The following is a 27,575-nucleotide window of genomic DNA, read 5'->3' as shown; positions in this document are numbered from 1 at the left end:
CGACTACTTTGAGATTCACAAAGAGTACCGCCACTTTTTCCCAAACTCAAACTTAAAGTCTACTCAGTATGACCTCCCCCCAGCAACTCGAAGTCCTCATGGACTCCAGCAAAACCCAAGGCCATCTGATCCCCCTCTTCTGGTCCGTCATCAAACATGGACCACCAAAGCCCGTAAAAGACCAGCAGGCCTACAAGGACCGGGTTGTCAAGCGGGACCGCGCACACAGCGTTGGCGGCTTTTTCGACATTTACGCAAACTCGATGCGACACGCGCCCAAGCCATCCGAGTTTCCCATCTTCGACATGGACTGGGATGTGCCTGAGGTCGATTCGGAGCGACTCGAAGACCTCAAAGACTTGTCCCCGGACGCTATAGAGCTGCCAGAGCCAACTATCACCGTGGAAGAAGAACCAGACGCGATACAAATCGCGGCGAGAGGACGCGCTCTACTGGTCGATGAGTCGGATCGGCTCGAAGACAAGTACAACAGTCAGACGCTGACCGCGGACCAAAAGAGTGAGATTCTTGAGGCCGCGTCGCACATAATGGCAAGCATCAGCAAACATATCAAACGATCGGAGCGATACCAGTGGGAGCGTGAGTTACATGGAGTCCCAGCAGACGATTCACTGCCCATCCACTTGCCAAATCTGTTGCGCTGGCGTATCAAGATCCACGACCGGTTGAAGCAATCGCGCTGGGGCGCGGCCGAGAGCCAGCGCCTGCGCCGCTTTGACGACCTTATGTTCGCCTCGTCACGCACCTGGCCTGTCTACAAAACGTGGTTTCCGGACGCGTCGGCCTGCTTTGTCCGCGCGTGGCTCGCTCTCGTCTACAACGGCGCCACTGGTTTATCTGTCAAGTCTGCTCTGCCGGAGCTCTGGAACGAGCTTCTCGTGCTCATTCAGGACATTTGTGCCAGCGGACTTGAGGAAGATGCGATTGGCCAGGCTCTAGAAATTCCAGTTGAGATCTATCACAATCTGGTCTACGAAAACATCAAGTTGGGGGAGCGGCTGCATCGAGGCGCTATCTTGCCTTACGCAGACGCCTGGTGGACAGACAACAACGTTTTTGCTCTGGAGCACAAAGTTGGACTGGCACTGCGTGCTCAAGGTCTTGTATCTTCTCACTAGCCTTCACTTCTTGCGGGTAATTTTGGAAATTTTTTGGTGTGTCTAAAACTTCATGTTCATCGTATCTTCATTTCCGTTACTTTATCCCAACTGAAGTCAAATTCAACGCTGCGTCAATACATGTGCAAGATATTTTGATCCTCAAAGCTTATTTCCACTCCCATTGCCCTTGGTCTTGAACGCGGCCATACATCCCATAATCAACGCGCCGGGATTCTGACGGCCAGGGTAAATCTTCAGCATAGCCTGGCTCAGCTCCCTCGGCCCCTTGAACCCCTGATCAACACACTTTTGGAAATCCTCAATATACCGAATCGTCCTCTCCAAATGCCACGGCCCCGTCGCCTCGCCGACCTTCTTATGCCCCGGCACCACAACCTCCGGCTTCAACTCCATGATCTTGCGGACGCTGGCAATCCACGCCTGCCGCAGCTCGCGACTGTTCGTCTCGCCGAGCATCTGGTGCACATCGCCATAGACGGCGTCGCCCGCGACGACCAGCTTGAGTGATGGCGCCCATAACACCGAGCAGTCGTGCGTGTCGGCCTGCCCGATTTCGACGGCGCGCAACTCGTGCCCGTCGACGTCGAACACGCCACTGGCCGGCAGCGCTGTTGCGTACGTCGGCGGCGTGTCGATTTGATTGAGAAACTGCACATTCCACAGACTGGCAAACGTCTGCTCGTAGTGCGTCTTCATGTACGCGACGGTGGTGGCATTGGCGACGGGTTGCACGCCTGGGAAGCGGCGTTGCAGTGTGGGGATGCCGAACCAGTGGTCGGCATGGCCGTGGGTGACGAAGATATAGCGCAGGCGGCAGCCGCGTGGGAGCGTGGCCGTGATCCATTTGGCCAGGTCTTCGGTTTGCGCGGTTGTGATGGGCGTGTCGGCTAGCACGGCTTCTTTGGTCGTGTAGAGTAGCGTGCATGAAATTGGAGACCAATTGCCCCCGACCTTGCCGTTGGGGAGACGGAAAGGGATCGGTGGTGCGTCGTAGACGGCGGCGTGGAGAGTATTGGACGGAGACATTGTGGTGTTGAAGAACTCGTGCTGTAATGTGTAGACTGTTGTGGCTCGACGAGGATTTTGGATTTGTGAATGCAAGATGTCGGACTGTAGTAGGGTTGTAAGCAACGCAACACAACGCAATCACGCCTTGCTGGTTTAGGCAATTAATTAATATAGAGTTGGTGTTGCGTTGCCTTTGTTGCTCTGATTGCTTGGTTGCTCTTATTAGTAGGAGTAAGGTGGGAGTAAGGTTACTACTATAGATCTACTATAGAGTAGTCCTCTATTTAGTAATTAGTATATATCTATACTATATCCTTACTTTATAGTTGTTTACTTATTATATTAATATTACTATCTCTCACCTCTCTCTTACTACTTGGTGTGCTGATATCTAATGTGTCTATTGTTATTATTATACTAAAAAAAAACTCCTCTCTACCTCTCTACCTTAATACCTTACTATATCTCCTACTTACTAATAACCTTACTACTATAGTAGGTAGTAAGTGTAAGCACTTATAGCCTCTTTACCCTAAAATTTACTAGCTACTACTACTACTACCATGTTACTTGTCTTTACCTTACTTATTAATGCCTCCTCTATTATTACTACCAACACGCGCTTTATTATTACTACTAATATGTGCTCTATTATTACTACTAATATACACTCTATTGTTACTACTAACACGCGCTTAGTCTCTAGCACCCTTATTACTAATATATACTAAGCTACTAGCTCCTTTATTACCTCTCTTATTACTTTGCTCTTTGCTACTACCTCCCTCTAAGTATCTAGAGTTAACTATTCTTATTACTAAAATAGTAATTAATACCTATATTACTATAATAAACTAAGGCTAAGACAACTATAGGCCTACCCTTAAAGGATAGAAAGAATTTCCTATATATAAGTTCCTAGGATAGATAATCTTATTAAGTGTCTACCTAAGAACTAGATAGGTTTAGGAGTATAGTTTTAATATAGAAAATAAGGCTACTAGTAAGTATAAATAGCTCTACTAGCTATATATAAAAAGGAGGGCTTACCTACTTATTACCTTTATAGATAAAGGTATAAGTAATATAGCTACTTACCTAATTAAGGTGTATAGCTTAGAAGATCCTACTAGTTAGTAAGTAGTTAGAAGGGCTACTATATTAGTTATATAATAATTTTAGCTATATACTATAGTTCTATCTAAGTAGTAGATAATTAACTATATTACTACTAGTTTTAACCTAAGCTTTATAAAGCAACTCCTTATTAACTAGATTATCTATAACTATATACTATTCTTATTACTTAAGAGCCTATACCTCTAGGCTATAATTAAGTACTTAAATCCCTAAGCAGCCTCTATTAGTATTACCTACCTCTCTATTTAAGGCTATATTATTAATGAATTTAAATACTATAAGGGAGTTATTATAAATCTTCTTTAGAGTATACCTAGCCTTATCTATTTCTCTATTAATATATAGACTATAAGGAATAATATTCTACTCCTTAGTATTATTACCTACTTCCTTAATAATAATTTAGAGATATACTATATCCTTATTAGTCTTCCTATTCTTAAAGGATAGTATACTAGGGATAATCTTATAGAGTATATTATAGAAGTTATTAACTACTAGGGGATTAAGGGAAAGATTAGCTACTTTACTATAGATAATACTAATAATAATAATATATATGTGTAGGCGCTTATAACTAAGTTTAAATTTAATACCTAGGAGTACTATATCTACTATATAGGTTATATCCTTAACCTTATCTATAATTATATCCTCTTTAGCCTAGATAATACTCCTCTAGAGCCTACTAAGGATAAAGAGGAGTAGAGGAAGAAGAAGTCCCCTATCTAAAAGCTTTATAACATTATCTACTAGATTTATTATTCTTTATAACTTACCTAATAGCTCTATAAGCTCTAAGAATATAGCCCTAACTTTTAGGGAACCACCCTTAATATTATTCTTAATAATACTACTTACTAGAACTTAACTAAGTGTATAATTAACTACATGCTTAATATTAATACTACTATTAATACCCTTATACTTAAAGAGATCTATAAGTATAGAAGTACTAATTATTCTAGATAATTATAATTATAATCCTAAAGCTGCTTTCTAAAGGCACAACCTATAGTCCTAGATAACTACCTTTTAGGAGATAATTAGGATAGTCTTACTATATACTAATAGATCCTAGGTAGGTTTAGAGAGATTATACTTCTCCTCTAGAATAATTAGTAAGGTACCTCTACAAAGAGCTTATATAGTACTATCTAGGATATTCTCCCTATAATTAAGTACCTTACTAACTACCTTAATATATTAATTAAGAACTATATAGACTTCTCTAATGCTAAACTCTATACTAATCTTAACAATGCTTGCTTACAACCCTGGACTGTAGCTTGTATTTCAGTCGCCTCTACAAAGAATCACAAGGGATCGACCATGGTCGGTTCGGCCCGCGGTTCACTAATCCATTCTGGAGAAATGCGGAGATGCAGCACAAGGATCACTATGTGGATGTTTCCAAATGCCGTGGCACATTGCTCTCCGGATAGGGGTTGAATGTTCAGAGTACCCACACTCTACCAAGCCTGAAAGTCCAACTTAACCCTAACCTATCCCGGTTTGTGGAAGTTGGATGTTCCTTCATTTGACCTCCATTCTTGCGTTCTGCATGGCATGACGTGGTGTAGCCAGCCTCGGGGAATGATTAGTGAACTGAACCCGCCCACCCCAAACCGAGCCACCATATAGGGACCGACCGGCACCGAGGGTTGGATCACGTCTTTTATAGTTTCGCACGAAAACAGACTTATATAAAAGATTCAGTCCAGCTATGCGTATCATAATCAACATCATCTAATCATCTTCGACTGCTGTCAACTGCATCAACTCCAGCGTACACCAACATGATCCCTAACCCACCACCCGTCGTCATCCCCGACTCCTACGAGCGCGTCCCCCTGAAAGCGGTCAAAGCTGCCCCTCACTCCCCGGGAGTCATCGTGGTTACGCTCAACCGGCCCAACAAGCAAAATGCCTTTACCCTGGACATGATGGAGGACCTCGAGACGTTGTATGCCATGTTCGACGTCGACGAGCGGGTTAAGGTCGTTGTTTTGACCGGAGCCGGTCGCACGTTCTGCGCGGGCGCGGACTTGGAGATTGGATTTTCGGCCGCGAATGAGGTCAAACGAGTGATGGATGAGCGAGACAGGTCAGTTTTGAGGGACCTTGGAGCGTGGAGAAGGCTAAGTTGGACAGTGGTGGGCGTGTGGCGCTCGCTATTTATCGCTGTCGCAAACCAACCATTGCGGCCATGCAAGGCTCCGCTGTCGGCTTGGGGATGACGATTACCCTGCCAGCAGCGATTCGGTAAGATGCTCAGTCTCTCAGCAGAGCTTCTGCTCATCCTGTTTCCATGACCGACCGACTGATGGGTGCTCGTAGCATCGGCTTCGAAGGCGGTAAGTACGGCTTCGTCTTCGCACGCCGCGGAATCACAATGGAATCTTGCTCGTCCTTCTTCCTCCCCCGTCTCATTGGCTACTCGAGCGCCATGTATCTGCTCTCGACGGGAGACACGTACCCGCCCAACTCGCCGCACTTTGGCCACCTCTTCCAGGAAACACTCCCAGAAGCTTCTGCGGTGCTTCCGCGCGCATTGGAGCTGGCAAAGAACATTGTGCAGAATGTCAGCCCACTGGCATCGTACATGAACAAGTGTCTTATGTGGCACAATCCCGGGTCGGCGGAGTCTGCGCATCTCCTTGATTCGGCGGTGCTGTTCCATATGTTCCAGGCGCGGTAAGCAATGCTTGAATAATATGTCCATGTATTTTGAAACTAATAGCCGCAATAGCGACCAGCAAGAGGGCGTCAGTGCGTTCATGGAGAAGCGCAGGCCGCAATTCCAGGCCACAGTCGAAGATGACGCTCCGCCAAATTTCCCCTGGTGGTATGAAATTGATACTGGTAGACGTCCGCTGGCCGCAGTCCCACCCCCGAAAGGTAAGCTTTGAAGTGAGCAAATGATGAGCGCTTTGAGGGTGTGCTCATGATTGACACCGATTGATCTGAAAAAGTGGCGTTTGCTTAACTTTACGTCCCTAATGAAATGAAATCTGAATTGACTCACATGTTCTGTTCATGTCTGATAACGCAGCGATCAGAGAGGGTTCAGGAGAAGTGTAGGCGTGAGAAATATTCCTGATTGATAAATCAAGCAAAGACTTGCTGTCTGCTGATATCGGTAAGAGAGCACAGCGCACGAAGGCCCTTCGTAATGGACTCGATACTCTTCGAGTTTCCCTGGGCCGGAATTGTTCAGAATCCTTTGCATGAACTGGTTTTGCTCCTTGTGAGGACTGTCATGTGCCTCTCCAACCTTGCTTGGGGCCTTTGCCTGCGCCATGAAATTCGTATTGACCCGCATACTCGACGCCATTTACAGGAACGATGCAACAGAAGAGACCGGAAGCATGTATTCAACAACTAGGGAGAATCTACTCCCTGTGAGCAAGCAAGCTGACAGAAAACAAAATAGCTTCAATCATGGATATGTGTGCTGCGCTGCGCCATTCTCCATTGACCAAATCTCGTTCCTCTCTTCTCAAGTGGGTATCGCTCGTAGCTTTCATTACGTGTCTCGGCATCCTCAACCACACGGCAGCATAAGCTGTCCGCTCATTGCGTCTTCTTCAATGGCAATCCGCTAGCGGCCTCAAGTCCGCGAGAAATCTCGCCCCAGAAAGAGTAGACCATGTATGACGGAAATAGGATCCACATGGTGCTTGAGACGTAGTCAGCAATTGTCTTAGCCAATTACGGCGAGTTCGACCTACTTTGGGAAAATCCACGAAGCGGTTAGCGTAGCCCAGTCGTTGTGCCTAATATTCTCCCAGCCGCTGTAGTATTCGTTCGCAAAGTACAACACCGTCTTGCTCAGAGTCATCACGGCAGCAGTCAAGCCCAGCAAGACTGCCTGGGCAGCCGCGGAGCCCTTGACAACCTTCTTCGCATTGGCCGAATCCGAGCTTCCGTTGCGCAGCACAACTGCTAGATACGCGACATACAGCAGCGTCTCGGCGACGTTGAGTAGGCTCTGCGCGGCCGTGAAGCCAGTTCCGGCGTCCCATGCCGGAAATCCATAGTTATAGTCGACGTCGCAGTAGATTTTGTAGAGCGAGAAGACGGGCGAGTGAAACTTTCCCCCGGGCATCGAGTGCGGCCGCAGGAAGACATAGCTCGCGTCCCAGGTCACCAGCGGCAGCGAGATGTACAGCCAGTAGAGAATTGCGCGTCGCGGCGCATGGTACCATGCGCCGCCGTTCGTGGTGGTCAGGCCCCAGAGCGAAGTGGGCGCGGGCGTCGGATCTTTGCTGCTCGCGCGTTTGGTGGGAGAAAGATCGGGAGGTGGGAAGGCGGAAGGGTGGCTGCGAGTCGAGACCATGATGGATGAATCCGTGGCGGTGGTGGCTAGGTGCGATGGTGTTGAGAGAAACAAGACGGAGGCCGAGCTCGAGCTCGAGTGTTGTTGCGGGGTACAGCGTCCCGCGGTTTACGGCCTTCCTAACTTGGCGAAGATAAACATCAACATCAACATCAACCCAACGTCCTCCTGTCATCTATGTGCCCTAAAAGTCGATTCTCCTGCTGAGATTGCATTTCTCTCAGTCGTAAAGACTAACTAGCTACCTCGGCAATCCAGCCATACCCTTTTGCTGAGCCGAGCCTTGCGTTGCCACGCTTCCATCTGATGTTACTACAGGTTTTACCTTTCTCTCTTGCGGGACCGCAATGGCCGCCCAGTCGTTCCATCCATAAGGCTATGTCGAACTTCAGTGCTTGTATGGCGAGTCTGGATCAAGCGCCGTCCGTGGGAACCTTGGCCTTTCCAGCTTTTGCAGCCTTTATGGCGGCCTCCTCAAGCTGCTCGACCAATTCCTCATATTCCCTCTGGTCCTCCTTTTCCCTATCGGTGGCCTCTTCATTTCCCTTCTCGACAATCCTCTTTTTCTTGCTCTCTGCTTTTTTCTGCTTCTTCAACTCTTTCCTCGCGGCCTTCTCGACCTTCTCGTGAACGGCCTTGAAGCGCTGATCGAGTCTGTCCGCAAAGTCTCGCTGAGCCACTCGAAAGTCGGCCGTAATGCTCACAATCTTTTTCATATTATCCCAGAGGGCGCTGTCAACGTCCTCGATCTTTTCGTCCAAGGCCCTCAGGAGCGCGTCGATGACGATGACCTCAGGAAGGAGCTTGAAGTGAAGCGCTTCAGCAATGGTGGATGGTAGCTGCACGTAGTTTTGGACCATCCCCATTGTGCTGAACAGCCAGCTTTCCATTTTGGCTATGAATTCCAAGTCGCCGTTGTCTATTCCGCCGTTGTTTGTCGAAGAAGGGGAGCTGTCATCAACGTTGCCGGGCGTCGTGGTATTGCTACTTGTAGCTGCCTCGCCAGATGCGCCAGGAGCCTCCTTCGTTGCGGCAGAGGGCTCGGCTCCGGATGCCGTGCTATCATTGGTGTTTGAGGTAACAGGTTCATTGCTAGAGGCAGTGCCAGTCTTTTTCTTCTTCTTTTTGTGCGACTTTTTGCTGCCTGACGGCTTGTTGTCGGCAGACGGCTTCTCGACAGAAGATCCAGGGGCTCCATTTGCTGCAGGAGGGGGACCACTCGTAGACTTGGAGGAATCGCCACCGGAATTTGAGGCATCGCCAGCAGACTTGTGGGCATCGCCTCCAGACTTGGTGGCATCGCCTTCGGACTTGGTAGCACCTTTGACGGTAGGCTTCTTCTTGCTAGGAACGGACACCGCCGAGGCGAGCAACCAAACGGAAATAAAATCGAGTTCGAGGCCTTCCATCTCAAAGTCCTATAGCAAAAGTTAGTCGGTCATTCAGCACATGATCACTCCCTGACCGCCACCGATGTCTTTACCTTTACAACCAGGGGACACTGCGCCGCGTTCAGCATGCGCGACCAACAGTCGCGGAAGCGTTGGCTTCCGGGCTTGAGCTTTTCAAGCTCCTGGAGCAATTCCTCGGTCTTCATCTGCGTGCTCGTCTTCCAGCGAGTGTCTTTTTCAAGCCACTCCCAGCGCGCCTCCATCCACTCGTAGAGGTGCTTGCCAAAAGTCGCGTGGTTGCCGGTAAAATGCACCGCCTTTAGCTTCTGAGAGTCGCTCGCGGCATTGGCACTGCTGACGGTGGACGGCTTCAACAGACTAAGCTCGCCCCACGCGACGGCCGCCTTGAAGAGCGCCGGCTGCTTGCGCTCAGCCGCGAGGGGTGGCAGGTCCTGGATATGGTTGCGAAGCTTGTCGCGCGCTTCGGGAGGCAGCATCTCATCCAAGATCCGCTGGGCGGACGTTCCCGCCTCTGGCTGCTGCTGCTGCTGGGAGATCGTCAATATCGCACTTTTTGTGTTGATATTCACAATGTTAAACGTACCTCGGCGGCCCTGCTGCTCTCGGCGGCCATGCCGGCGCTCTCGGGCTCTGGCGGCGGCGGAGGAGGCGGCGATGTTGGCGGCGGCGGCGGAGGTGGTGGATCGTCAGCCATGGTGATGGTGCGATGAGTGAGGATGGTCAGGATGGAACGTGGTAAAGACACCAAGTGCTCGCGCGCCGAGAGCTGCTTAGTCGGCGAGAGCGCTTAGTCGTCGAGACCAGCTTAGTCGCCGGCATGATGATGAGCATGCGTTCGAGGAGTCTTCGAGGCACGATGCTAAGTTTTGGGCATGGTGATGAGCATGCGCTCGGGGAGTCTTTAAGGCACGATGCTGAATGTTGGTAGGGCAGTGAGTCTTGGTATATGGTTGTGATATGGAATGTCTGTAATTGAGCATGGATTTAGACACAGGAGTTAGTTTTGTGAAGAAGGGAGCAGCTCATGAATGACCGTGAATACTGAGGTGCTTTCTATCAGTCTGATCATGGTATTCATAATTATTACATGTATTTGATCTAACTCACCTTTCACCATTGTCCCTCGAACTCCAGGACCCGACATAGAGTCCTCCATGCCTTTTCAAACGCTCCGAAAACGCCGATTTTCGCAACTGATACGACCGCTTGCGATAGTACCTCTTTACCTTTCCAGAACAACACAAAGGGAAAACAAAAGAAAAACTTATTCGCCCCTTGTGGGCAACGCGCGGAGCTTACGTCTATTTGTTTTTAGAAGTGGCAATTTTGGTCTGTTGAGACTCCGAGGATAAAACTTATCGTTCGTAAAGCGCGGAGCATTAATGGTGTAAAAGATCGGATGATGAGGTTAGGCTGCTTGTGTCGTTGCTGTATGTCTTTCCAAAACCAGGGAAGGGAAACCCAAAGTAAAACTTAGACGCCCCTTGTGAGCAAGGCGCGGATCTTACGTCTATTATTGAAGAGTGGTGGTATTTTTGTGTCGAAGTCCTGGTCGCGACCCAGCACGTGGACTTTAGGCGGTTGTTTGTTGAAGCTCAGGAGGCCCATCGTGGGACCGTGGGTGTTGGTGAGAAGTCCATGGTGGTCGCAGGCGCCAAAGGGGGGTTGTCGAGACTCCGAAGATGAGTTGCGTTGTTGGTAAAACGCGAGGTGTTGGTGGTGCTGAGGAAGGCCGCCAGTGTTTTGTGCCTCCTTGGACACGATGATTTTGCAGATCCTCAGCGTTGTCGATATGTGGGCTGAGGGCGCCGACTCGTGAACCAGGGGAAGGAGGAAGAGTGCCGTCAGAGTCCCGCATTTCTAGGGGCATGATGCCTTTTCGGGTCTTCTGGGTTGTCGAGAGTCGAGTTGAGAGCGCCGCCTTAAGGTTTGAGAGGGAGAAGAGCCGTCAGGATGCGATCGATGCCTTTGCGGCCTTCAGGAGGGAGGAGGGAAACCAGCTAGACTTGGGGATTTACTCCCATTGCATGCTGCGTTCGTCTGGTTCGCCATACACAGAGCAGTACGAGTCGCCATCGAGGTCCATGTCAGAGTTGCTGTCGCTGTGGCTGTTGTTGTCGTCGTCGTTGTCGAGGTCCATAGCAGAGTGACCATCCATGTTGTCGTCGTCGTCGTCGTCGTCGTCGCTGACTTCGATGCGAAAACCAAGCTCGATCAAAGCCTCGTGGGCCTTGTCAAAGGTCTTCTTGGCCGCGACGACGAGATGGCGGATACGGTCGTGTTCGAGAGGCTCCGCCCGCCTGAGAACAACCGGGTGGATATCCCGGCCCAGAGATGCGGAGAGGTGGGCAAACTGGGCGAAGGGGGAGCACTCGAAGCCGGGACGGAGGGGAACTTCCCAGCCAGCGGCGATGCTGAGGACTAGGTAGGTGCCTTCCAGCTCCTGGCGGCGGAAGACCTCCTCAAGGCTCTCGAGATCGTTGACAAGCTCGATATACGATTGCGCACTCTGGAAGAGGTGATCTCGGCGCTCTTCCAGATCTGTGAGGCGAAGGTGGAGGTCGAGGCGCTCCTTCTCCGTCTTGTGCTTCGCCTCGAGGGCGACGAACTCGTCTGAGGAGGCAATGCGGGCCCCAAACCACTGTTGCTGGTACGAGGCAAGCTCCTCGGGTCTACCTGTGTGTAGAAACCTAGGCGAGAAGTCCTCGTTTTTCCAGAAACGGACACACTTGGAGAGGTCGAATCGAGAGCAGTTGCGGGGCCAAGCCTCCGACATCCACCACCGACGATCGGCCTCCTCCAGGTACGGGCCGTATACCTCGTCAACCTCGCAAGCCATCCAGGGATCGGGGCCAGGTTCACGGCCCCAGGCTGCCATCAAGTTGTATGGGAATGGGAGCATGGTGGCTGAGGTAGACTTGGTGTTTTCTTCTGATTTGTTAGCCTTGAGTGGTGTAAGAGCTCTTTTTTGGTTATCATACCTGGTCTCTCTGTGTGATTGTGTGTGTGTGTGTGTGTGTGTGTGTGGGTTGGTTTGCACCTGTTGCGTACGTTGAAGCTTTGGTTGTTGGAGTGCGTGAAGTTTGTAGCTTTGGAAACGAGGCAGAGGTGGATGAGCAGTGGATGGAGGACTGTTGGCAGAGAGCGACGAACGAAGGTCTTATAGCATTTGGGAGGTTCACAGATCACTCATGCTATGATTCATCGACATTCGTTGGGGAAGTAACGGTGGAAGCACTAGCCAAAGGGGAAACAGGAAAGAGACATTTCCAGTCCAAAGTGCAAGAACACAGGTTGAACCGCCGGTACGCGCGCGACTTCGGAGAGGGAAATCGAACCGCTCAACGTGGAATCTGATACAATGGGAATGGTCAATCCTAAAATGCGACCACATTCGACCCACGTTCGACAATGGGAGTGTTGGTAGGTTGAAAAGCTCAACTGTGGTCGAGCCACCAAATTCGGCAAGCCTGATAGATCCCAGACTCCACAGTGTGTTGATCCAGAGTAAAGTTTTTGACACGCGATAGAGGATGACAAGCCCTGGTAAAAGTGCTCAGGGTCATCAAGGTTGGGGAGGGTTATCACAGCCTCATGTTACCAGAACAAATTTTTCCAAGTGAAACCTGGGTGCTCCGACCGGTAGACCAGTTCGTGATGGCAATCTCAGCAATCCACAGGGTTCAGAAAGGACTAGCGTGGGCCATGTCACCTCCAACACAGGGCTGTATGATTTGGATATCAAATTTGTCTATCTTCCAACCGTTAACCGACGAACACAAATGCCTTGGCTACTATGAACAGACCATGATCTTCACCAATGAGTTGCATGCAACCAACGGTGACTCTGCCTTAGGTCAAGCTCCAAACACCGTCTTTCTCGACAATCTCTATGGGTCGGCCCTCGTCCAGCGACCGGCGTCCAGCCTCCAAAATAGCACCCGTGGCAAGGGTATTCTTCAATGTCGGCAATCCTCGCGCGTCCAAGTCGTCCAATGTTGCCTCGCCAGCCTTGAGCTCGTCGATTGCATCGACAAACTTTTCAAATGAAATATAGCCATATCCGCTCTGACCAGCAAAATTGCCCTTTTCGTCCGGTGCGTATTTCATGTAGAAGCTGGAAGCCAAGAGGTTAGTTGTCACGTGTGCTATTTTAATCGCTCAGGGGAACCTACGGGTTGTACCACATGAGCCCTCCATCGTCCTCGGTCACGTCGTAGCCTCTCTTGGCTTGGTTCGCCCGAACTTCGCCCTTTGATGCCATGTAGTGGAAGTATTGGTTGCTGTGCACACCGGCCTTCTGCGGTGCCGTCCAGCTCGCAGTGTAAACTCCGGTAGCGCGCTTCGAGTCATCGTCTATCTTGACCCAATCGACGAGTAACGTGATGGTATCCTCTGTCTGCGGTGCGCACCCAAGATCGGTAGCGATGCCTTTGGCGCCGCTGGCCGTGACTCGCACGGGCTTGAAATCGGGGACCATGGATGCGTTGACGTCGATGTGGTGGGAGTTTAGGTAGTAGCTGATATCACTGTCCACTCCGGCCCAGGCTTTGAAGGTCTCGAGCTGCGACTTGGGCTGCGACATGTAGCTGTAGAAGTAGTTGAAGTCGCCCATTTTCTTGGCCTTGTAGCGCGCATCTGCGTACGCTGGGTCGAATCGCTTGTGGTGCTCGACAAAGACGAAGACGCCATGTTTGCGCGCGGCGTCCATGAGCTTCTGGTGGTCTTCTAGCTTTTGCACGGCGGGCTTGGTCACCAAGACATGGATCTTGCGCTCAATGGCGTACAGCGCAATGGGATAATGCGTGCTGTCAGGGGTAAAGATCGTAATGGCATCGCCAGGGGAAAGCGCATCAATGGCCGCTTTGTATGCTTCCGGGTCGCGCTTGTCGTTGGCCGGGAACGATTCAAACGAGGTGTCAAGGCCATTGTAGACCTGGGTGATGTTTGTGTGCAAATGATCGCCTGGAACATCTCAGCGGGGCTGCAAGAGCGAGCGTTCGTCGGAGCCGCCTACGTATGGCCGGGAATTTGTTTCCCGAGGTGCCCACCATTGACAGCTTTCCAACCTTGCCTCGCCGGCGCAGGTCGAACAGCGTCAAGCCCACGACACCGACCTTTTTGTCTGAACCAGAAGCACCACCACCGACAAAGCCGGTGGTGTACTCGCCAGTTCCTACCTGAATAGGGTCAGTGGGCTTCTCCGAAGGTAAGCGGGGTAGAGCAGAGGTAAATGTACCATCAAAACGTTGAGAGGCGCCATTGGATCAGATTCTGCGGGGGAAGGGAGGTGACGAGTCAACGAGGACGAGGAGGACAGCGGGAGAGGGGAGTTGAAGAAGCATATTCGCGTTCTGGATTCCTTTGGCAGACGGTTTTCGGCGGAGAAATAACGCGTGTTGGATTGAGGGGCAGGCGACGTGGGGCAGCGGCAGCGGGGATCCCCAGCCCCAGACGTTCCCCCACGCGTCACCCGATTGGCGCGAAAACCAGTCCGCCTAAGAACACCACGACTGCACCACCTGACAGTCGACCAAACCCCACGCCCAGCGAGCCCGCCAGCGTTGCCCCTTGGTAATGGATGGACTGATTGGGCACTCGCTCTGCGTCCGGAAGGTGCCATCGCATGATCCATACTCCACGTCCTATCTTTGATCCGCCAGTGCCGCCTCATCTTCGCGCTATTGCGAACAAAAGTGGGCTTGTGACCGGCACTCGGTATGCCGACTGCGCTGCTGCCGCTGCTGCGACTGCTATTATAAAGCTGTCAGCCCGCGGCCAGAGCTAGGAAGCCCCATCCAACTGTTGTCCCTTTTTGCTGTTGTCCATCCTACCCCTGAGGCGCGTTGCTGGAATTGTATCAAGATCATGTCGGAAAACGGTCACTCAAATGGCAGTCCTTCGAGAAGCCGGACTCGGCTGCGGCCTGGCATCTACTCGCCGACAATGACCTTTTTCGACCCTTCGACCGAAGAACTCGACATTTCCACCATCAAGAAACACGCCGTGCGTCTGGCCCAGGCCGGCCTCGTTGGACTCGTTACCATGGGCAGCAATGGAGAAGCCGTGCATTTGACGCGTGCTGAAAAGACGGCCGTGACGCGAGCAACAAGAGATGCTCTCGACGAGGCGGGCTTCAGTGATGTGCCCGTAATCGTGGGCGCGAGTGAGCAGAGCATTCGTGGTACCATCGAGCTGTGCAAAGAGGCCGGGGCTGCTGGCGGCGAATACGTTTTGCTGGTGCCCCCCAGCTACTATCGATACGCCATGGACGAAGCCGCTTTGTACGAGTACTACATCAGCGTCGCTGACGCATCGCCGCTGCCCGTCATCATTTACAACTATCCCGGCGCCGTCGCCGGCATCGACATGGACAGCGATTTCCTCATCAAGCTGGCGCAACATGCCAACATCGTGGGAACCAAATTTACCTGCGGAAATACGGGCAAGCTGACCCGTGTGGCGCTTGAGACGGACGCGGTGACGGCCGAGAGCAACGGCAGTGGCTACATGGCCTTTGGCGGCATGGCCGATTTTACTGCGCAGACAGCTGCAAGTGGTGGCTCAGGAATCATTGCGGGCGGCGCCAACGTTCTCCCCAAGACGTGTGTCAAGGTGTGGAACTTGTGGGCTGAGGGCCAGTACGACAAGGCCATTGAGCTCCAGAAAGTCTTGAGCAAGGGTGACTGGGTGCTCACTAAATCGGCCATCCCCGGAACTAAGTCGGCGATTCAATCATATTACGGATACGGTGGATTCCCCAGGAGACCGCTGAAGAGGCTGAGTGCAGAGCAAGTCGAAGCCGTCAAAGAAGGAGTGAAAGAGGTCATGGCAATTGAGTCAAGTCTTTGATCGGGAGCCAGATTTCAGAGTGTTTGCGGCCGGCGCGCGTTTGGCGAGAAGAGCATTTCGGTCGTAATGGAAGTTGGCCGGTGTTACTCTTTCTGATTCTTCTAGAACGCGCATATGAAGATCGTCTGTGCCGAAAACTTCAATCTTTTTTACAATCCAAAAGATTCAGCATGCCAGAAGACATCTCTGCCTCGATACACCCATATCTTGACGTACCGCCTGACGTCAGCAATCATTTCGTGAGGTCCGCACGTCAAAATCGCAACCTTGCCGGTAGAGCCAGCAAAGGTTTCCTCGACGACTTTCGCAAGATCGGGGCGACAGTGTTCAACGCTCCAACCGTGGTTCTTGACGTGTTCATCTTGCTGGTTGAAAGTCTCGCCTTCGGCAAGCTCAAATTCTTCCATCAAGCCCTGCTGATCTTCGCCTCCATGCTCTTCCACAGTGCCGCTTCGTGTGACGTACAGCTCGAGCCCCTTCAAGCCTGTTTCAGGAGACCCCTTTTCCTCTGAAACGGCCCATTTTGTTTCAGCAAGCCGCCGTACCGCCCAAACAAACTTAACCCTTGCCCTGACTGGTGCTGCGCTGCTGTCGCGATCCGACTCGACGATGCTGCGGAAGATGGGCACAGTAAAAGTGCCACCGACGCCACCAGCAACAAGCAAGACGCGGTCAAACTCTTTGAAATTGGGAAAGGAGCCAGCTGTGCCGTACGGGCCCTCGAGGGTCAGCGGCAGGGCGACAGACTTTTCCGAGTTGCCATCGCTGCGCAACGATCGGGCAATTTGTGCCAGGTGCCTAGTGTTACCACTTAAGGCACGTGCTACAAGCACAATCTGTCTATCTTTTTGAGGTACTGATGCAATCGTGAATGGGTTCGTACGATAGCGCATGGCGAAGGCGCTAGCCAAGCTGACACTCCCAAGCAGCGGTCGTGACAGGTGCACATGCTGTCCTGGCTTGAATCGACATGCTGCTTTGTCTGTCGGCAACGGAATGACGACTCGCACAAGGTCGGTTCCGGGTATCAGGGCAATAGTGCCCTTGTACTGGCGTGTTAGAGCCTGACGGAGCAATTGGAGCAATAGGAAAGCGCCAAACATCTCAAAGACGTAGACTCGTATATGAGAGACGTGGAAGATGAGCACGTCGACGACAATGAGCGCGAGAAGAATGTGCGTGGTGTAGAAGACACGATAGTTCCAATGACGCAGTACCGAAAGCGCAGTCGTGCTCATAGTAGCAAACATGACGAAGCCAATGCTGCCAGTGATGACGTCGACGTCGCGAATGCGCTTGGCCAGCACGCCTTTTTGGACGAAGAAATTGAAGTAGAAGCCGGTGTGAAGGGCCAAGATGAAGGTTACAATCTTTCCAAGGAGTTCATGAATAGCGATCACACGCTCGTAAGAGAGTCGAGTGAGGAGCTGGATCGGAGAGTAGGCCGAGCGCATGGCGAGGAGGTAGTGAAGAGGAAGTTGCGATGCAGCCACAATACCGAAGCGTTTTGTGAGATGGAGATAGTCTGCTGAGAGTTAGCGAATTTATTTGACATACTGAAAGTATCCCAAGAGAGTGGAATGAAGCAACATATGCAACCAACATACCGTTTCCAGTTTTATTGACACAGAGGAATAGGAGCCATAAAGTCCAGATTCCAGCAAGCAGAGTCTCTCCGCTCGTGAACCAGCCCTTTCGCAGAGGCTCATCGGCCCACCATCGGAACTTCGTCCAGGTTGCCTTGGTCCGAACAATCCATGTGTTGCGACCGATGGTCATGGGCTGGGGATGAGGCGAGCGAGGTGTCTCTCCAGCACATCTGGCGATGACCCATTGCGCCAGAAATGCCAGTTGGATGAGCGCAAGGATTGGGAGAATAGACCATTGGGCTATGGACGCACTCTCGTCGAGTGACTGTCGCCGGGCGACTTTGGCAGCCTTGTCGAGCTCGACAAACTCGTAGCCAAACATGGCAAAGTTGCGGAAAGGAAGATACGCGCAGTCTTCGAGTTAACTGTACATTTCTGGGGTATGATGTCGAGGCAAAGGTTCAGCTGGCCGGAGGACGCGTTGTGCGAAAGCTCGCGCGGTTGTCCTTGATTGGCCCAATCATATCCCCGCTATCTCCGCAACTTTGCCCCGGACGACCCTTTCCACACACGTTACACCAACTTCAACGCGTCTTGTCCTCGTGTATTTCTCCATCATGACCAACAACATCCCATCTGCCACTCCGGTGTGGCTCGACGTTGACCCGGGTGCGCTTTCTCCTACCTCAAGCTTCACCAAATTCTAACGCCGGTCCAGGTCATGATGTACGCCACTTTTGACTATCCGTCCAGCTTCGTATCTGATTGTCCTCCCAGGATGCGTTTGCAATCCTTTTGGCAGCTCACAGCCCAAAGGTCAACCTCCTTGGAGTCAGCTCAGTCCATGGAAATGCGTCTCTGGACCACACCACACAAAATAGTTTAAGCATACTGGAAGCGATTGGCTGTCGCGATACTCCTGTATACCCTGGCGCCAGCAAGCCTTTGGTGCGAGATGCAGTCCACGCAGCCAGCATTCACGGTACAGATCTTTCCTCGACTACCGGAACACCCGCTGAATGAACTCAGGCGAGTCTGGACTTGATGGAACGACGCTTCTTCCCAAGCCTGTCAAGTCGGCAGTCCGGGATATTGAGGCTTCAGAGGCAATCTACGGGGCACTTATCGCCAAACCACCGCAGACGGCGTGGCTTGTTGCGACAGGGACCCTGACAAACGCTGCACGCACTATCAAAGAACACCCGGATCTTGCAGACCACCTTGCAGGCCTCAGCATTATGGGCGGGGCGATTGGTGGGGGCTTCACCGACGCACCGTTGGGAAAGGTACAGGGCGAGGGTGAAAGGTTCGGTAACTGGACACCATATGCCGAGTTCAATGCAAGTTGCCCAGAAGCCAATTTTCGCAGTCGACTGACAAGTTCAAGATCTACTGTGACCCCGAGGCCGCTCAGTTCCTCTTGTCTCATCCAGTCCTTTCGCCAAAAACCACGATTGCGCCTTTGGACTTGACCCACCAGGTGCTCGGCAACGAAGAGGTACAGAGCAAGCTCCTTGGGCTCCCCGGAGGCATCCCAAAAGTAGCAGGAGACAAGCCACTGCCATCGCCCATCCGCGCTCTCTTCCACGAAATCATGACATTTTTCGCCAGAACATATGCCGAGGAGTTTGCTCTCGTCGAAGGTCCTCCGCTTCACGATCCTCTCGCTCTTGCTGCGGCATTTGAGCCCGGTATTTTCCATGACCGCGGAGAACGATTCCGAGTCGAAGTTGTGACCGAGGGCACCCACATACCTAGCCCGGCCCACGTAAGCGATATGAAAGCTGTTGGACAACTTGGCAGGACTTTGGTCACCAAGGTTGAGAGTGGCGAGCCGGGCGTCCGCATCCCGCGAGGCCTCGATACGCCCAGATTTTGGGATCTGATTGATGTGGCATTGACTGCTGCTGAGATGACATCACCGTTGCCCGAGTTGACTCAGGAGTGGTGGAGTACACGTCCGTGAGTCGTGAGGCAGAAACACGATTGGGCTGCTCGTCTTTTGGACTCAATAGACCATTCTCATGCACGATAAATGGACCCCAAACTCTTTGTTATTCAGACTCTCACCAACGCTATTATTGCAAATGACCGCCACGACCACTTTCTGCGTCAATTGCGAATCGCCAGGGACTCAGCGACAGTCCTTCTCCAACCCCCTCTTGCTCAATCTGATCTAATCATCTCCGAACACTCGCGCAAACCCGGAACAATCACTTCCTTCCGCTCATCTGCATGTGTTGATGGCGCTTCTGCTGCTGAGCTTCTTCAAGAGCGCCGAGTCGGCGCTCAAAGGATTGGTTCTGTCGCTGTAGATCGCTGATCTGTTGATGCTGCCTATCGCACACCTGGAAGCCTTGGAAGATGGCTTGCTGAAAAGCCTCGTTTTGCCGGCGTAGGGTCTGGATCTCTCCAGGCTGCATGCTGAGCTCGCGTTCGACCAATCCGAATACACCGCCTTCGCTTTCTTGGCGGGTTTGAGTTGTGTTCCAACCCCAGCCTTTGTTATAGGAGGTGAGTTGGTTGTTTTGGTTGTTTTGCGACATTTTCGGAGTTGTCTGTGGGTCAGTATTAGCTGAGGGGACATGGCACGCCCGCTATCGTCCTGGAGACGACTTACTGATGTGACTGATGTGTGTGTGTGTGTGTGTGTGTGTGTGTGTGTGTGATGATCTTCGATCAAGCAATGAAGGTAGGACTTTGTATGGCTCGTATTATTGGAGACTAACAGATACAATAACTTTTGGCAAGGGGCGTGACAGGAAAGAGGCAGCCAGCTGCACAAGAACGGGAATTAAAGCGAACGATCAATTGCACCAAGATACGACGAGGTAAGCTGCGCAGCAGACTGGTAAGGATGTTGGAATGGATAGGCCGAATGGACTGGGTGTCGAAGAGCTTATAAGCCCTCTTGGAGATGAGTGAACGGTGCCCTCTGGCTGACAGACAGGGGTTGGTTCTGTTGGGTAAGACAGATGGGTCTCTGGAAGTGTTTGATCTGTCTCTAGGCCATGCACGGAGGTCGGAGAAGCACACTTGAAAGTAACCATAAGGGCAATTCAGGGTTTGGGACACACAATTGTGAGTCGCGAGATCTCCCTGTGTTGTTCACATGTCACTTTGGACATGGATGACTCGGGTCGTTTACTGTCTTCACAGAGTACTCATCGACCTTCGGCCATGAATATTCGCGGAGTGATCAGGAAGGCCTACGGATTCGCTCACTACTGGCCAACCCGGCAATCTACAGCATGGTTACAAGACAACGGTGACACCAAAGCTTTGAAGCTCATCAAGTTCCATTACAAGATTACGAATTACGAAAGACAACATTGCCACCCTCCTCTATTCCCGAAAGTCAAAAACGCCTCCATCAACCACAAAAGCACCGCAATTAGGCCCGCTCCTGGAGGAAGCTGCCCTCATTCAGAGTATGGTGGCGGCGCCCCAACAGTGCGACTCGAGCCCCTTTGCAGCTCCAGCGCCTCGATCCGATGAACCAAATCCAGCCATCTTGCCTGGAGACGATCAAATTTGCGGTTCTGCTCGCGCTCCAGCATATCCGCATTACGACGCTGTCTCTCAAGATCGCCAACGCGTCGGTTCAGCGTGGCATGTTCCCGCTGCAAGTTTTCAACGTCTCTGCTCTGCGCCGAAAGCGTCCGGTCGGCTTGGGAACATCTGTGCTGCGTCTCCCGCTGTAGCTCATCGATGCGTCTGTCATGCCCCAAAAACGCCACTTCGGCCTCCCCCAAGGTGCGCTCAAAGCCGCGATTCTGGTTCTGCAGCTCTTCGATCTGCCTATTCGCGTTCCGGACGGCGTCCTCGGCTTCTCGGAACGTCTGCGAGTGGCGGCGACCTTTCTCTTGCAGGGTGTCGAGCTGGCGGGAGTGCTCGTTGTACGCTCGTTCGACGAGTTCGAAATTGCGGGAGCAGGTGGAGTGCGGTGGCCGGGGTTGTCCGATTGACTGTTGCTGGCCGCTGCCCGTGTGCGGGCCCTGGACACTGGAGCCGGAGCGGTTGGTGCTCTGGTCGATGCTTTGGTTGACGATTGTGCAGTTGTGGTAGGTCATTTTTGAATGAGGGGAGATGATTGGAAGGATGACGATTTTGATGGTTGAGATTAAGATTATTTGGGTGGGTCGTGAATGGAGACGATGCGAGAACTGGCAGCCAGCTGCGTAGAATGGGAATCGAAGGAGACACCTGAAAAGTGCACGAAGGAGAGAAAGAGGCGGGTCAAGCTGCTCAGCAGACTGGTAAGTGATAATGATGAATTGAATGTTGAATGAAGCTGGATGCAAGAGCGAGGAGCATCATATTTAAGTCGACTGAAGGAATCGTACAATGCCTGCTGCTTTGGCGGACCTGTCGAGCAAGACATATGCACGGATGAGAGGCGTTGAAAGTGTCTGACATCGCTGGTGGTCTTCATCGGCGAACCAAGTCGGGAGACAGGAATTGATCTGGACTTGCAAGACAATTGATTTTGGTTCCAGTAGCACTTGAAGACAAGAAGCGGTGCCCATGGGATTGTTGAAGGAAAAGAAATTGGGATGTGAACTCTCGACCAAAACTTGGAGGACCCACGACCACTCGAGAACGCCCATAACCCCTTTTCAAATTGACGTCGGAATCGTGAAGTTCAAGGAATTCAAGACACAAAGGTGAAAAGAGGAAGGAAGAAGAGAAAAGAAAAGTGGAACCCCTAGCGGACAAAACAGAAGACAATCACCTCCAGCTCTCCCCGGCGCGATGCTCCACCCCGGTGACAAACTCAACCGGCAGCTGTTCCCACTCCGGCTTACCCAGCTCCACCAAAATGTTGCGCGACATCCGCAAATACTGGGCCGAAAATATGCACCACAATGCTTTGTCCGCAGCAAAGTGAGGATTCTTCCTTGCCGCTTCGTGCTCGGTCTCATCAGCTCCTCTCTTTGGTGGCCGCGGGTAGTAGGGGTCGTTCACCCAAAAGGCATCGACGGCCCGCTTGACGCCCTCGGAGTTCATGGCCATGTCGCCGCACTGGTTGAAGTCCAGCAGCCAGAAACCGAGCGAGGTTGGATCGTCCATCCGCTGCTTTTGCTCCCCGGACAGCACCGTCGCCTCTGGATGAGGCTGCACCAGCGAATTTACCGGCAGCTTTTCCAACTCTTTGGCCAGCTCCGGCGGCGTCGTTCTGACTAGATGGGCTCTGGGTCGCGCATTGCCCAGGACAAACTCGACATCTCGCGCGTCGACGCGGGCGCGCCAGTGCATGACGGCCAGTGCGTTTGCCATGTAGCCCGCAAACTGCATGATGTACGTGTCCTGGCCCAGGTCCTCCAATTGATTCAGGTGCAACTTGAAGTTGCGCAAGCTGAAGAAGCTTAGGCCCGAGCGGCCAATACGACTGCCCAGGTAGATGCGGACGAGGCAGTCGGCGTTGCCTGGACTGGTGAAGGCGTTGTGTTGGAGCTGTGGGGCACAAAAGGCGCCCGTCAGGCCGCTGCGAAGGGGAAGAGGAAGGGGGAAAATCCTCTCGCTCCAGAGAGCCCGCGTCGGCATGTTGAGGTTGTTTCCAACAGCAGTGGTGAGCTGTTGGCCACAGGATGTTGTCCACCATTGGTCTCCTCCTCCTTCGTGGTCTCGAGGCACGAAGCCACCCGGTTCGGGGATGGTGGTCTCCAGTGCAATCTCTGGCGTCTGCTTGAATGCTTCCCAGACGCGTGTGTGCATGGTGTAGTCGTTCCATAGCTGGTTGTCGATGGCTTTGGCCAGCTTGAATACGACGGGCGAGCCATCTTGTGCGTATATGGCACCACAAGCGCCGAAGCCGATCAGGCGAAAGACTGCCGAGTTGTTGTTGTTCTGCGAAATGAGGGGCATCGTTTTTGTGGTTTGCTCGTTGGAAGACATTGTGTGGTTGTTGTTTTGGTCGTGGGCGTGGTTGTACTTTGTTCGATGTGTGTTGGAAGATCGCCGTGTAAGGAAGTAATGGAGACTCCATGGCCACTTTATATAAGTTTCTAGTGATTTGTTGTCTGCCTCATCTTTGGTCAACATGTGTAGTGACTCACCAGTAATTGGGGTTTGGCCTGGTATAAACGCGGGACTGACCATTAGCGAACCACACTTTCGTCGACCAACGCAAAAGAATCAGGAATATTCTACAACCTAGTCAACTATGGTCTATGAGCACAAGGGACATTCAACAAATCTTCTGACTAGTCTAGCTAAAGAATTGACATTTGGATTGAAGCAATTCTTCTCAACTATGCTTCGTGAATATGCGAAATATTCATGAATTCGTGGAGAAGTTGCAGTGACCCACTATGATTTGGATTTGGCATAGAAATGCGTACGATAAACAGTTTGAAACCAAGCTGACTCTAAAAGACACAGAATAATCACGGGCACTCAGAAACGAGTTAATACTGACCCATGAGAACGAGGACCATTCAACAATTCTTGAGATGACCCTAGTTGGAGTGCAATATGGTTGGATTCTGCCAATCTTTTCGAACATGGTTTGTGAGCACAAGAATAATCGATTCATACATACACGCGAGGCGCTCCATCTACCCCAATTGCACCCCCTTAAACTCCTTCATGGTGTTCGTAATTGCCGTTTCGACCGGCAATCGCTCCACACTACTGGCACCATAGAAACCGTGCACGCCCTTGGTCCTCCCCAACACAAACCTCGCATCCTCCGGCGTCGCAATGGGCCCACCATGGCAGAGCACGAGGACATCGCTCTTGACGGCAACGGCCGCATCGCGAATCGCCTGCACCTCATCGACGCACTGCTCGAGCGTCTTTCCAGCCGCGTCCGTCGCGCCAATGCTACCGCCCGTCGTCAAGCCCATGTGGGCAACGACGACATCAGCACCTGCACGCGCCATGGCGGCCGCTTGCTCCGTGTCGAAGACGTACGGCGTGGTGAGGATGTCCATTCCGTGCGCACCGCGGATCATCTCTACCTCGGCCGCGTACGACATGCCCGTGGCCTCGAGCTGGGCTCGAAAGTTGCCGTCGATAAGGCCAACGGTGGGGAAGTTCTGGATGCCTGCAATGCCCAGCCGGCGCAGCTCTTGGAGGAGAGTGAGGGGTGGCAGGAAGGGGTCGGTTGCGCAGAGCCCGGCGAGCAGGGGCGTGTGGCTGAGGATGGGATGGATCTCGCGGGTCTAGTGGTTCTGTCAGTAGACAATAGTGAGGGCGGTGGGTGATGCGTACCATTTCCAAGACTGTTTGGTTGGCGCTTCCGTAGGGCATGAGGCCTGCTAGCTGCTTGCTCGTTAGTCGGCTGTTCCCCTTGTCCGCATTTAAAGTACACAAGTTGTAAAAGTAAAGGCATTGAAGTAAGAGAATTCACTCACCGAACCCCTTCCCGCCATGCGGAACCGGCCAGAGTTGTAAATAACAATCAAGTCACCGCCACCTTGCTCGATGAATTTGGCTGAGAGGCCGATTCCTGCAACTCGCAATGTCAGTCTGGTTTCTTTGATACAACGCAAAAATGCAACCGAAAAAAAAAGCAGATAGTGTTGTTGGAGCAGCAAAGCCGAATCACTCAGACCGGTGACCACCACACACCAAGCAGAAGGGATGAGGATCAAGTTGACTGCTGACGGCCTGAATGTGTGCAGCACCGGACGCTTCGCGCCGACCCGCGAGATGACCGTCATGGATGGACTTAAAAACAACTCAAGTAAGCCATCTGCCCAATCGATGTTGCTGCGATGCGTCTCGAGGCCACTTTTTGCCGCACCACATTGGGCGACGAAAGAAATTGCGATCTCTAAGCCTCAAGGTAGAACATAGGGGACTGGGAGCATTCATGTCCCCCATTCATGGAAGAAGACCTCCAAGTTCTCTCTGCAGGGACATTGACGAAGAGCAGTCAAGCGCTGGGCCTTGAGCATGCGACAACTTGGAACGAAACCACAGTGCCCAATTCTTTTCGTCACCCGCTGCGGTACTAACAAGTACAGACAGCATCCTCACCGCCACATCCATCCAACATCAATAAGCGACCAAGTGGTCAACCACACAATCAGCGTGTGTAGCCGCGCGCCAAGATATGCCCTACCACGCCATAACGGCCTCAGGCGAGCAACTTTAACGCCCAATCGCACGTCACTACACACCGCTCCGGATGACTTCGCGCTGCTGCGACGCCGACACGCGAGCTCTTCCCTCTCTTTTGCTGATCATGCGGCGGTGTGGCTGTGGTGGATGGATGGATGGAAGAACGGATCACGGGAGGTGGGCGCCGAACGGTTGGTACGGTACGAGACAGGGACGAGGGCAAAAACATGGGTATGGGCAGGGGCAAGGGTTAGGACGAGGGGGAAGTTGGAGAAGAGGGCACGACGTGTTGTGAGAAAAGTCGCGATGGACGGAAAAAGTGTCGGCCTGGTGATGGTCATGTTCAAAGGGAGGCAGTGTCCCTACTGGACAACACGAGGAATGCTCATCATCCGCACGTGTGTTGTAGACTGACTCGACCCCCAAGATGTCCAATTCTTGAACTTGGGTTCGGTCGTGGAAAGAAGAAATAGTCCAAACACCAAAGAAAAGACAAAAATTAAAAATTTGGAATTGAAGAAAAAAGTCCAACGTACCAGCGCCAGCGCCTACGATGGGCCGTCCCTCGTCGACCTGGGCGCGTAGTTTGGCAAGGATCTCGCGGCGGTCGGTTGGCGGCGGCATGGTGGCGATCTTTTGGAGTGCGGCGGAGCAGAAGCAGTCAAGACAAGTTGGGCGAATGGAACAAAGACGACGAAGAAAACGAGGCTGCTCTAGTGCGGGATTGGAAGAAACGTATAGGGAAGGCGACGAGGAAGATGGGAATTGAAAGGACAGAGGCAGATGAACGACGTGAAGCTTGATGCGAGTTGAGATGACATGACGTTGGGTGCCGGGACGGGGGAGTGTGGCTAGTCAGTGGCAGTGGCTGGGGTCCATGATCGATATCGGGATGGTCCCGCTGGCCCGCTTTACTGCTCCACCGTCGACGACACACTTCTGTAACGGCGTCGTCAACGTCGAAACGGTCGTTTCCGACCTTCAATCCAGCCCGACATCGCTTCAACTTCAGAGCAGAGAAACCGGACGATTGAAGTTGCAATCAAATCAGTCACCGCATTGTTCCGGACGCATTCCCGTCTCGCCTGCCATGTGCCATGAGTTGCTACGTCACCCGACAGGTTGCACCCTCGGCCAAGGGGAGACAGGCTGGAGCCGGGCGGGAGACACTGACTGAAGACGACGACGCGGCGCGCACGCGTGTCGTGAGTCGTCCAGAACCAGTGGTAGGTGTGGCAAGCCCAACCCTACAGAGGCGAAGACTGGCATGGGGACTCCCGCGGCTACCCAAGGTACGGAGCGGGTAGGTGGGCGGCACGCGGGAGCGGAGACCTGACTGGGGTTGATATTGGAACAGAGTGTAGTCTCTGTGCATCATTACACGCGTTCTTGATTGAAGATTTGTCGCTAGTTGCGGCAGTGGACGCGTGGAATCAGACGCCGCAGCAAAAAGTGTCGTTCATTGCGTGGTTGCTGGGCTCTGCAGCACAGGTGGCAGGGCAGGACAGCGGGGATGCGATCGAGGCACTGGTTCCCTGCATATGGCGTCACTCGGCGTAGACTTCGGCACCCCGCTTCGATTCGACGTCGACGATGTCCTCTGGCCGGCTTTTTGGAATTGCAAGGAGAAAGATGGCTGTGCTGGAGCAATGGTATCGTATCATGCTGTAGGGCAGCAGTAGCACGGCAGTGGCTGCCTTTTGCTTTGCTGTGCCTGACTGAAAGTAAGACGGATGACTTGGGCTGCAAAGACCACCTCGAACATTGTACGCCATCGACGACATTTAATCTGCATACGGTTATGAGGGCGGTTGAGAACCGTAGAGTGAAACGCCGCAGCCCAAGAAGCATTCGGTAGTTGTGCAGTGCATACGGGACAAATGGGCTGAATTGAATGGATCCAAGTTGAAAAAGGGCAAGACCCGCAATCAACTGCAAATCGTCACTGTCAGTCAGTCAGCAAGCCAAAGTGACACCTGCACCACTGGCAACCTCTCGCATCAGCCCAACCTGCCAT

At 52.3% G+C, this 27,575-nt stretch overlaps 16 protein-coding genes across 16 annotated transcripts; 5 read left to right on the top strand and 11 right to left on the bottom strand.

Moving 5' to 3' along the window:
- Positions 1–68: 68 nt before the first annotated feature.
- On the top strand, positions 69–1,139 carry BKA78DRAFT_291189 (uncharacterized protein; the record flags this gene model as incomplete). Its single annotated transcript, XM_066885855.1, has 1 exon — positions 69–1,139. One exon carries the CDS (start codon positions 69–71, stop codon positions 1,137–1,139), a length of 1,071 nt encoding a protein of 356 aa, XP_066749179.1.
- A 141-nt stretch (positions 1,140–1,280) lies between these two features.
- BKA78DRAFT_348582 (putative metallo-beta-lactamase domain protein) lies at positions 1,281–2,168 on the bottom strand (the record flags this gene model as incomplete). The annotated part of the gene is made up of 1 exon (XM_066890663.1): positions 1,281–2,168. One exon carries the CDS (start codon positions 2,166–2,168, stop codon positions 1,281–1,283), a length of 888 nt encoding a protein of 295 aa, XP_066749178.1.
- Positions 2,169–4,981: 2,813 nt separating this feature from the next.
- Positions 4,982–6,307, top strand: BKA78DRAFT_9343 (ClpP/crotonase-like domain-containing protein). Its single transcript, XM_066893997.1, has 4 exons — positions 4,982–5,397; positions 5,445–5,555; positions 5,631–5,987; positions 6,043–6,307. The coding sequence occupies exons 1-4, from the start codon at positions 5,090–5,092 to the stop codon at positions 6,200–6,202; spliced, it is 936 nt and encodes a 311-aa protein (XP_066749177.1). The 5' UTR covers positions 4,982–5,089; the 3' UTR covers positions 6,203–6,307.
- A 559-nt stretch (positions 6,308–6,866) lies between these two features.
- BKA78DRAFT_348580 (uncharacterized protein) lies at positions 6,867–7,632 on the bottom strand (the record flags this gene model as incomplete). The annotated part of the gene is made up of 2 exons (XM_066890662.1): positions 6,867–6,972; positions 7,025–7,632. The coding sequence occupies 2 exons, from the start codon at positions 7,630–7,632 to the stop codon at positions 6,867–6,869; spliced, it is 714 nt and encodes a 237-aa protein (XP_066749176.1).
- Positions 7,633–8,045: 413 nt separating this feature from the next.
- On the bottom strand, positions 8,046–9,738 carry BKA78DRAFT_348579 (uncharacterized protein; the record flags this gene model as incomplete). Its single annotated transcript, XM_066890661.1, has 3 exons — positions 8,046–9,050; positions 9,116–9,571; positions 9,628–9,738. 3 exons carry the CDS (start codon positions 9,736–9,738, stop codon positions 8,046–8,048), a joined length of 1,572 nt encoding a protein of 523 aa, XP_066749175.1.
- A 1,320-nt stretch (positions 9,739–11,058) lies between these two features.
- BKA78DRAFT_291185 (uncharacterized protein) lies at positions 11,059–11,946 on the bottom strand (the record flags this gene model as incomplete). The annotated part of the gene is made up of 1 exon (XM_066885854.1): positions 11,059–11,946. One exon carries the CDS (start codon positions 11,944–11,946, stop codon positions 11,059–11,061), a length of 888 nt encoding a protein of 295 aa, XP_066749174.1.
- Positions 11,947–12,896: 950 nt separating this feature from the next.
- On the bottom strand, positions 12,897–14,307 carry BKA78DRAFT_329199 (D-galacturonic acid reductase; the record flags this gene model as incomplete). The annotated part of the gene is made up of 4 exons (XM_066889651.1): positions 12,897–13,161; positions 13,220–14,009; positions 14,062–14,224; positions 14,284–14,307. 4 exons carry the CDS (start codon positions 14,305–14,307, stop codon positions 12,897–12,899), a joined length of 1,242 nt encoding a protein of 413 aa, XP_066749173.1.
- Positions 14,308–14,912: 605 nt separating this feature from the next.
- Positions 14,913–15,896, top strand: BKA78DRAFT_245627 (dihydrodipicolinate synthetase-like protein; the record flags this gene model as incomplete). The annotated part of the gene is made up of 1 exon (XM_066884140.1): positions 14,913–15,896. The coding sequence occupies one exon, from the start codon at positions 14,913–14,915 to the stop codon at positions 15,894–15,896; it is 984 nt and encodes a 327-aa protein (XP_066749172.1).
- Positions 15,897–16,045: 149 nt separating this feature from the next.
- Positions 16,046–17,867, bottom strand: BKA78DRAFT_348575 (ferric reductase like transmembrane component-domain-containing protein; the record flags this gene model as incomplete). Its single annotated transcript, XM_066890660.1, has 2 exons — positions 16,046–17,421; positions 17,504–17,867. The coding sequence occupies 2 exons, from the start codon at positions 17,865–17,867 to the stop codon at positions 16,046–16,048; spliced, it is 1,740 nt and encodes a 579-aa protein (XP_066749171.1).
- A 197-nt stretch (positions 17,868–18,064) lies between these two features.
- Positions 18,065–19,583, top strand: BKA78DRAFT_302056 (Inosine/uridine-preferring nucleoside hydrolase domain-containing protein). Its single transcript, XM_066887412.1, has 5 exons — positions 18,065–18,154; positions 18,204–18,211; positions 18,263–18,467; positions 18,515–18,825; positions 18,873–19,583. The coding sequence occupies exons 1-5, from the start codon at positions 18,103–18,105 to the stop codon at positions 19,449–19,451; spliced, it is 1,155 nt and encodes a 384-aa protein (XP_066749170.1). The 5' UTR covers positions 18,065–18,102; the 3' UTR covers positions 19,452–19,583.
- Positions 19,584–19,698: 115 nt separating this feature from the next.
- BKA78DRAFT_291180 (uncharacterized protein) lies at positions 19,699–20,031 on the bottom strand (the record flags this gene model as incomplete). The annotated part of the gene is made up of 1 exon (XM_066885853.1): positions 19,699–20,031. One exon carries the CDS (start codon positions 20,029–20,031, stop codon positions 19,699–19,701), a length of 333 nt encoding a protein of 110 aa, XP_066749169.1.
- An 876-nt stretch (positions 20,032–20,907) lies between these two features.
- Positions 20,908–21,822, bottom strand: BKA78DRAFT_358847 (uncharacterized protein; the record flags this gene model as incomplete). Its single annotated transcript, XM_066892366.1, has 1 exon — positions 20,908–21,822. The coding sequence occupies exon 1, from the start codon at positions 21,556–21,558 to the stop codon at positions 20,908–20,910; it is 651 nt and encodes a 216-aa protein (XP_066749168.1). The 5' UTR covers positions 21,559–21,822.
- A 394-nt stretch (positions 21,823–22,216) lies between these two features.
- BKA78DRAFT_348571 (zinc finger protein-domain-containing protein) lies at positions 22,217–23,383 on the bottom strand (the record flags this gene model as incomplete). The annotated part of the gene is made up of 1 exon (XM_066890659.1): positions 22,217–23,383. The coding sequence occupies one exon, from the start codon at positions 23,381–23,383 to the stop codon at positions 22,217–22,219; it is 1,167 nt and encodes a 388-aa protein (XP_066749167.1).
- Positions 23,384–23,890: 507 nt separating this feature from the next.
- On the bottom strand, positions 23,891–25,272 carry BKA78DRAFT_9259 (TIM-barrel signal transduction protein-domain-containing protein). The gene is made up of 3 exons (XM_066893984.1): positions 24,847–25,272; positions 24,704–24,754; positions 23,891–24,654 (listed from the first exon to the last, which is right to left on the bottom strand). The coding sequence occupies exons 1-3, from the start codon at positions 25,153–25,155 to the stop codon at positions 24,046–24,048; spliced, it is 969 nt and encodes a 322-aa protein (XP_066749166.1). The 5' UTR covers positions 25,156–25,272; the 3' UTR covers positions 23,891–24,045.
- Positions 25,180–26,080, top strand: BKA78DRAFT_9250 (uncharacterized protein). Its single transcript, XM_066893979.1, has one exon. The coding sequence runs from the start codon at positions 25,391–25,393 to the stop codon at positions 25,970–25,972; it is 582 nt and encodes a 193-aa protein (XP_066749165.1). The 5' UTR covers positions 25,180–25,390; the 3' UTR covers positions 25,973–26,080.
- Positions 26,081–26,850: 770 nt separating this feature from the next.
- Positions 26,851–27,555, bottom strand: BKA78DRAFT_9273 (uncharacterized protein). The gene has a single exon (XM_066893986.1). It carries the CDS (start codon positions 27,407–27,409, stop codon positions 26,966–26,968), a length of 444 nt encoding a protein of 147 aa, XP_066749164.1. The 5' UTR covers positions 27,410–27,555; the 3' UTR covers positions 26,851–26,965.
- Between the last annotated feature and the right edge of the window lie 20 nt (positions 27,556–27,575).

This window comes from Phyllosticta capitalensis, assembly GCF_038381095.1.
Source record: "Phyllosticta capitalensis strain CBS 128856 chromosome Unknown BKA78scaffold_1, whole genome shotgun sequence".
Classification (NCBI taxonomy): domain Eukaryota; kingdom Fungi; phylum Ascomycota; class Dothideomycetes; order Botryosphaeriales; family Phyllostictaceae; genus Phyllosticta; species Phyllosticta capitalensis.
The sequence above is the reverse complement of the archived record's forward strand: the minus strand, read 5'-3'. Positions and strand labels throughout refer to the sequence as shown.

Bases quoted from the DNA above. Each gene is read 5' to 3' on its own strand.
- BKA78DRAFT_9250 (XM_066893979.1), top strand. From the start codon at position 25,391: ATGCGACAACTTGGAACGAAACCACAGTGCCCAATTCTTTTCGTCACC.
- BKA78DRAFT_302056 (XM_066887412.1), top strand. From the start codon at position 18,103: ATGACCAACAACATCCCATCTGCCACTCCGGTGTGGCTCGACGTTGAC. The intron at 18,468-18,514 runs GTACAGATCTTT...GAATGAACTCAG, and splicing joins CCACGCAGCCAGCATTCACG to GCGAGTCTGGACTTGATGGA. The intron at 18,826-18,872 runs GCAAGTTGCCCA...GACAAGTTCAAG, and splicing joins CACCATATGCCGAGTTCAAT to ATCTACTGTGACCCCGAGGC.
- BKA78DRAFT_9259 (XM_066893984.1), bottom strand. From the start codon at position 25,155: ATGACGGTCATCTCGCGGGTCGGCGCGAAGCGTCCGGTGCTGCACACA. The intron at 24,755-24,846 runs GTGAGTGAATTC...ACGAGCAAGCAG, and splicing joins GCATGGCGGGAAGGGGTTCG to CTAGCAGGCCTCATGCCCTA. The intron at 24,655-24,703 runs GTACGCATCACC...CAGAACCACTAG, and splicing joins ACCAAACAGTCTTGGAAATG to ACCCGCGAGATCCATCCCAT.
- BKA78DRAFT_9343 (XM_066893997.1), top strand. From the start codon at position 5,090: ATGATCCCTAACCCACCACCCGTCGTCATCCCCGACTCCTACGAGCGC. The intron at 5,556-5,630 runs GTAAGATGCTCA...GGGTGCTCGTAG, and splicing joins ACCCTGCCAGCAGCGATTCG to CATCGGCTTCGAAGGCGGTA. The intron at 5,988-6,042 runs GTAAGCAATGCT...TAGCCGCAATAG, and splicing joins TTCCATATGTTCCAGGCGCG to CGACCAGCAAGAGGGCGTCA.
- BKA78DRAFT_9273 (XM_066893986.1), bottom strand. From the start codon at position 27,409: ATGCTTCTTGGGCTGCGGCGTTTCACTCTACGGTTCTCAACCGCCCTC.